The 7,961-nt window shown below is 34.4% G+C and overlaps 1 protein-coding gene across 1 annotated transcript; it reads right to left on the bottom strand.

Annotated features, from left to right (window-relative positions):
- Positions 1-298: 298 nt before the first annotated feature.
- Positions 299-6,414, bottom strand: LOC115996666 (mitogen-activated protein kinase 9-like). Its single transcript, XM_031236015.1, has 11 exons — positions 5,825-6,414; positions 4,892-5,300; positions 4,667-4,794; positions 4,501-4,560; positions 3,602-3,751; positions 3,185-3,340; positions 2,953-3,090; positions 2,786-2,862; positions 2,037-2,138; positions 1,681-1,867; positions 299-739 (listed from the first exon to the last, which is right to left on the bottom strand). The coding sequence occupies exons 1-11, from the start codon at positions 6,086-6,088 to the stop codon at positions 668-670; spliced, it is 1,743 nt and encodes a 580-aa protein (XP_031091875.1). The 5' UTR covers positions 6,089-6,414; the 3' UTR covers positions 299-667.
- Between the last annotated feature and the right edge of the window lie 1,547 nt (positions 6,415-7,961).

Raw genomic sequence — 7,961 nt, 5'->3', positions numbered from 1 at the left:
AACAAAAAACAAACAAAAAAAAAACAAACAAACAAACAAATAAAGATCATTCCATCTATTGAATTAGTCTATTAAAATGAGCTCTTCTTTTTTAAGTTTGAGTACCACCATGGGTTATAGTGAATGACTCACATTTTGTTCTTGCATCTAATATGAGAAGCACCTAGCAGGAGCATTAGTTCTTGAAAGGATACTTAGTATTTTTCTTATGAACCATAGAAACAAGATACACATTCCTGATGTTTCAACCACATTTTTAGAGCGAAAATAGATCAGAGTTGCATTGAACATGTTCAAGTGGGAATTGTAGTCAAGCAAAACCACATAATGGCACAATGTTTTACTCAAATCTGTCCATCTGACACCAGTAATATCGAGTCGTTACAGATAAAGTATAATCAACTGTGACAATATCAAATAGTAAATACAACATATAGGGCAAAAGAAAAAAACTACATATACTAGCCAGCCTCCAAATAACTGGGGAGTGTTGGCTCTATAAACAAAGAATGACAACAGTGCAATCAAACAACAAATACCGACTTTGGCAGACTACTGTTAGCCTCTACCCAAAACTTCATACTATGAAACGCTGCAGACCCACGTAAATGCAGCACAAAATGGCAGAAAGTAATCAAACCGTCGAGTAATATGCTGAACCGTGGAATTAGGCATGGAGATTGGACATTTTATGAGATAACTCATCAACATCCTCATTTAGCTCTTCAATTGGCTCGTCCTGTGGGAAATGCCATACAAACAAAAAGGAGTGACACAACTGGAAGTAAAGCCCTTACCTCTTGAACCCAAAGATATGGGAAACAGAAATTTTCAACGAGACTTGATCGAGTTAATACCAAATTTAGTCCTCGGCTATAGTGATTTTCTCGATTTAGTCCTAAAATGACTTTTTGTGCTTAATTAAGTCCTCGGCTTTGATGTTTTTACCCAATTGAGTCCTCTGTTAAGATAGCTTAGTAATTTCACCTCTATTAATATCCAATTTAGTCGACTATAGTAGTTTTACCCAAGTTAGTCTTTGAATATAGTGATTTTACCCAATTTAGTCCTCGACTATAGTGGTTTTTCTCGATTTAATCATTGGTTCTAATATCCGAGGACTCAATTGGGTAAAACAATCGAAGTCGATGACCTAATTAAGCACAAAAAATAGTTTAGAACTAAATCGAGAAAAACCACTATAGTTGAATAGTTGATGACTAAATTGGGTATTAAGTATTAACTCAAACTTGATCTATCACATTTTTATCTTTGTTTCATGAGCATTTTTCATTCTTATTTCTGTAGATTTCTCTCATTGATTTTGTTGCTTGCTTGCTAAGCTCTATGCATTATTGATGTGTTCATGTAAACTTCACTTTCTTCCAACTTCTTTGTAATATCAGTTTTTTTTAAAAAATAAAATAAAATAAAGAAAAATAATAGCAACAGTAAAAGTATCAAGGAATGGTGAATCCTAGGTCTGATTGGAATTATCTGGTGTTTTATGGAATGGTAGGGGATACAAGAAAAGTGATGAAAAACTTGAAAATCTAATACGAAGTAAAATGAGATAGAATTAGGTCAATATCAGTCATACTTGCAAAGAAGTGAAGAAAATCAAGAAATACATTGGCATGATAAAAATGGTAGGGACGGGAGATGGATAAAGAAACATACCTCTGAATCCCGCCTTTTAACTTCTATGCATTTTGAAGCACTGATACTATTACTCTTTAGCAGGCTTCGAGCACTAAAGTTTGATCCATTTTCTGTATTATCTGGTGGACTCTGAAGAGTTGAACCAATTGAAGTTCTCTTTTCAAAATCACTTTCATGAGCACCCTTGAGTGCAGGCACCCGCTCTCTGAGATCTCATAATAAAAGACATTCATGAGACATTTTTTTTCAACTTTCAAGAAAATCATGCTGATCATAAAAGCATCAAATTGTAGTTTATAACTCTAGTATCATATACACATCTCAACCAAAATACATAGACATTATGCTAACAAAACAACGAGAGTCTTACGCACCTAGGCAAAGAGGCGTGCTGCCTCTGGAGTGGAGTGCTTCTTTCACCTTTACCATAATGCTCCTCAAGATGTGCAAATTGCCGCTTGAATCGATCAACACCACTAGTTGTCATAAAACATTGGGCATAAATTAATACACTAGAACTTCAAAATAAAATATCATGATCAAGTAGAAGCACATTTGGGTTTTGACATTTAAATGCTGTTAAGAAATAAGTTCCTTGAAAATTGAAGATGGATGAATAACAAAAAAGAATACACAACCCATTTTTGGTCACAAGATCACTCCTTATACTGAAGTGTGCATCACAAGAATTCTCTGATTTAAATTTTATATTAAATGAATAGGAACACACAGAAAAAAACGGATGACAGCATTCTGTTTTATGGAAATAATGTTATTCGCATGCACAATGCTACTGGAAGGTTATATGCATTTAGGTTTTTAAGAGTGTAACTAGGTAGATATTGTCATTGCACACAAAAGCTTTGGGTAGTAATACAACGTGTAACAGGAACATATTTTCAATTAAAAAAGTAAGGTGATTTTAACCTGACTAAAATGCGAAAAGTAATTTTTAGGAAAAAAAATGGCCAATAGATGTACAGAAGTCATTTCACTGATCTTTCATTTAGGAGAAAGATGAGTACATATTAAAGGTAAGAGAACCAGTAAATGCAAATAAGGCAGAACCATATTAGTAGAAAGATGAATTTCTTTGAAAGAGCTTTTTAAACTAGTAGCAAACCTTGGGTACATAAAGCCACTAGTCTGTTCTCCACCCTGGAGATACTCCTGAAGCATCTGTGGGTGATATTCTAGAATCTGATATAAAAAAATTTTTAGAGAAATTAGCTTAACAGTCCAATCAAGAGCACATTTTTTAGGCAGTAATTATGTTCTAAAAAGCCATACCTCACGATAGATGAGCTCTCTAACATCATCTTTCGTAACTTTCCTCCTCTCAAACTCAAATTCAAGCTTTGATATGGGTTGAGTAGATGGTTCACGCTCCACATTTGCCAAACCCTGAAAGTATGGGTCAGCCAATGCCTGCAAGCAAGAGCACCAAATATGATGAAATGATTCACAATCAACACGATATCAAATTCAGATATGATCATTAAGTTGTCAATTTTGACACTACCTCATCAGCACTTGGTCGATCTTTTGGGTCAAATGCAAGTAGCCGTTCAAGAAGACGCAAAGCTAATGGATCTGCATGGGGAAATTTTTGTGCATATGGAATTGGCTGCTTCTTGCGCATATTACTGAGATATCTTCTTGCCTTTTCATTTCTAATCTGCAAACATGAACACAAATGCTCATAAAAATAGCTACATATGAAAAAGTCCTAAAAAGCAAAATGTGAGGTGATGCAAATATCCAATGAACAAAGCCTTGCTAGTTTATTTTTGTTCTCAAAAGCTTTTCTACTAAATGATTAAAGATGCCTTCTTTGGCACAAAATATATATGCAAGGGCACCACAGTGATGGTAATAAGCAGTATTTATTGAAAAGATAAACTAGAAAGAAAGATAAGCTCTAGAATGAGAGAGCTACCCTTGCAATAGTTTCTGGAGGAGGAGTCCCAAGCAAATCTGTCATAAGGTCTAATTGATGCACAACATTCTTTCCTGGAAATAACGGTTTTCCAGTAAGCATCTCAGCAAATATGCAACCGATGCTCCAAATATCAATGGCAGGAGTATACTGCAAATAAAAACATTTGGACATTGTGTGTTTCACGTTAGGAATGACTCCATAAAGAGATTTAGATACAGACATCATGTCCACATATAAAAAATGCTTTTATACAGTGGCATCAATTCTTTGAAAAAGAAAGTTTTTGCTTTACACTAAAAATGGAGATAACTGAATCCATTTTAGGCAGGCAGCATATATAATTGCTCGGCACTTGTAAGAACTAAGGTTCATTTTCATGTTTCAGTGTATAAGAATTGGAGATAACTTCACAGCCCAAGCACTTGTCGAAGGTGGGGCCTAACATAATCAATGTAATCGATAACTCAGCAGAATTTCCGATTGAAGTACTTTAATTATATTTCAAAGAGACATCACCCAGTAGTTATTGTGCTCAAGAAAACCTAGCATACAACTAACTTTAACACATTCTCAATTGACAGCAGAACCATTCCACCTAGAAATAAGTACAAAATAAAGATATGCTTGGTAGTAATAAATTTTTATAGAATCAGTTACAGTTAATAAAAGTTAAGCACCAGTCTTCTCGGAAAGCAAATCTATCAGTTCCTTACAAATAAGAACCTTGAAGGAATAAACAAGGTCAAAAGAAGTGCCATGAGACAATATAAGAATTTCAATAATGAAGACCTACAATTGTATTTGAATGCATTCAACCCAAAGTAAGGGTCAGATTTGGTTTTAACAATGAGAATGAGCAATAAGAAAATGTAATTGGTACTAAATATTTAATTTACCTTAGAGAAAAAGGAGCCACATAGTTCAGGAGCACGATACCATCGAGTTGCAACATAGTCCTTCAATACATTAGACAAATAATTAAGAATGTGAACACTATACCAATCAAACCCACAACAAGGAGCTAATGAACAAAGTCAGAAAGAGTTCAGAATTCAAACATACAGTCCAAAAAATAGCTGATGGCGCATCATTAAATGATACACGAGCAAGTCCAAAATCACAAATCTTCAACTTGCAGTCCGCATTAGCAAGGATATTTTTTGGTTTTAAATCTCGGTGGAAAACATTTGCTGCAAAGAAAGCAAAAGAGACACCTCAATTATAATTGAGAAAGGCCACATAGCGAACGGTTGTGATAAGAAGACTTCACATTTTCCAAAAACTAACCTGTATGAATATACTTTAGACCACGCAGAAGCTGGTAAAGAAAAAACTGGTAATGTTCAGCTGTAAGATCATCATTGGCCTTTATAACTTGATGAAGGTCAGACTCCATCAATTCAAAAATAACAAATATATCTCTAAATTCTCTCCGAGAAGGAGGAAGCATAATATGTTTGATTTCTACGATATCTGGGTGTCGTAGTAGCCGGAGAAGCTTAATTTCTCTCAGAATTCTGGTGGCATCAGAAACATGTTCAAACACATCATTGATCTTCTTAATTGCAACTCGCTCTCCAGTTTGAGTATCAACTGCGGACCCCACAACTCCATAGCTACCTTTTCCAATAATTTCTTGAACTTGATACCTACTTGCCTCTCCATACTCCGTAAAGAATTCGGTCTCCAGGTTACTCTGCATAAAACAATACCATTGGAAACAATAAGGAAAGTCTTTCATATATTTACATCTAATAAAGAAGATTATAGAAGTAAGTTCAGTTTTCCTCCTTTTACAGGAACAAAAAGTCATCTAAAAGCCCTTTAGATCAAAACATACATGAGACATACTTGAAGCTTCAAGCATCCGGTACATGACTTGTATTAGAGGTTTGTAAATATACTGCATTCCTAAAATCCTTCCTCTAATAGATTGTATAAATTACAATACGCCAAGCCTTGCCTCGCCAAACAAACAGAAAATGAATTTATTGGAAATCCATATTTTGTCTCAACCAATTAGATAGAATGCAATTAATGGAGACAGATCATTTGCTTGGGAATACACAACCAATGTATGTATCAAGATTGGAAATCCAACAAAACCATCTAGTCTAGCAAGTATAGTATAGGCAATAATAAGAATCAATAAAAGCAGAAAGAGAGATCCAGGAAAGTTTTAAAACATAGAAACGGAGAAAAGGGGGGAAAAGGGCAGACCTTTCTGTGAGGATCCATGAAGGAAAGTGGGAAATTGACACGTTTGGGGACCTTGATCGAACTCAGCCCTGAAATATCAAAGTCTTCTACTATTCTAAGCTGCTCTTCCTCTACTTCTCCACGGTTTTTGGAATAATTGCTAGAATAATTAGTGGGTTTGTGGGAATGGGTCAGAACAGAATCCGCATTTGCGCTGGGAGGAGCAGATGGACGACGATGAAACCAGCGAAGAACACCATCCACAAATGCATTCCCACCCCCCATATACTAACTTTTTTTTTGCGTCGTTCCTATTCCTATTCCTCCCCTAAACTCTCGATCCGATTCTTGATTCTCTACCACTCGATCTCAGCTCTCTCTCTCTCTCTCTCTTCGCGCTCCAAACCTTTCCTCCGATTCTCTCTCGATCAATGAAGAAGATCGAGGGTGAGAGATGCAATTAAAGATTTATTGTAGCAAAGAAGATTGGACATTGACTACCGCGTTACGGCTAACTCTTTATTATGTCGCATTTCGCAATCGCAGAAGAGGATTGGATTACCATTCCTATTCCTTGCCTTCTTCTCATAGACGTTACTTTACTACCTGATCTAAATATCTATTTCTCACACCGGTAATCATTGCACCCATTTGCCCTTTTCAATTTAAACATCCTTCACTATTTTGGTATAGTTCAACAAAAAGTTATTTATTCGCAAAAAAAAAAAAAAAACAAAAAAACAAAAAAAAAAACAAAAACTTATTTATGTTCATAAATACAATCATATTTTATATTTATAACTTCATTACCCAAAATAATATCCTACATTTATTATATAAGAAATATAAGAATAAAGAAGAGTTATCGTTCTTAATTATAGTGGTTTTACTCAATTTAGTTTTAAATACACAGTAACTTTTTGTACTTAATTTTGTCATTGACTTTGATGGTTTTTACTCAATTTAGTCATTCGTTACTCCGTTAGCAATTTCATTTGTTGACCGTTAAAAGAATGGTACTCAATTTAGTCATCTGTTATTCCGTTAGTAATTCCGTTTGTTGACTGTTAAAAGAATAGTCAATATGGTAATTTCTCCCCCTCTTATTGGTCATATTACCCTCCTCCCTCCCCATCCCTCTTCTTCAGAAAATCAATGCTAATTGTTGAAAATGTTAAAATGGTTATATATATAGTATTTGTGTAATGGCCATTATTAATCTCACAATTTTCTATAATTGCAAAATTATTACCACATCTTTCTCCTTAATTTATACGGAGTAATTGTTAAGCATCTCAAATTAATGGATGAGGTCATTCTACATTACAATAATAGCATTGTTTTATATTATCATAATCCTATATATATGTGTGTGTATGTATATGTATATGTATATATTATAAATTATAAATAAATAAATATAAAACCAAGTTAGTAGTGTTGTGTGTAGTGGTTAGAACTTCCATTTATTATATTAGTTAATAATTTGAGTTGGCAATGACCAAACTAAAAACGTGAAAGGCAAAGTAACGATAAAAATTACTCCTATTTAAATTTTTTTAAAAAAAATTGTGGTAGTGTTTGGTAAATGGTTTGTTGAAAAAATAACATAAAATGGCATTTTAAGTGGCTATTTTGTAGTACAAATATATGTGAGGTCCATTTTCGATTTGGGTCAGGTCAAAGTGGATTTGGATTTTTCGTAATTAGAATTGTACGCTCAAAATGAATAATGGGTGAATGAGAAATTGGTTGTCAAAGTGACCCATTTGAGATAGAAATTCAGGTGGAAAAACTTTAAAATAAGCTTTTGTCCCACATTGGTAAGGGAAGTAAGTTTGCACCACTATTTATACAAGAGCCTTTTTAAGGCATATTGACTTATATAGCATAGAGGCTTTCTCTCGCGAACAAAGATCTGCAAATAAAATCCCAAAATGAGCATTGGCTCGACGACGGAAATTGGCTGGCCTTATGCCCCCTCAATGGCACAGAACACACACAAAGAAATTTGTTTTTTAAGTTTGAGTGCTCAAACGTTAAAATCGTAGTATGTTTTATCCTGGGGAACTTAGACCGCGACGCTCCTAGCACCTTGTGAGGCGGTAAATAAGGTTTTAAGGAGAGAGTAGAAATTTGTTTTTAAAGTTTAAGTGCT

The sequence above is a fragment of the Ipomoea triloba genome, chromosome 11, assembly GCF_003576645.1.
Source record: "Ipomoea triloba cultivar NCNSP0323 chromosome 11, ASM357664v1".
Taxonomy (NCBI): Eukaryota; Viridiplantae; Streptophyta; class Magnoliopsida; order Solanales; family Convolvulaceae; genus Ipomoea; species Ipomoea triloba.
The sequence above is the reverse complement of the archived record's forward strand: the minus strand, read 5'-3'. Positions and strand labels throughout refer to the sequence as shown.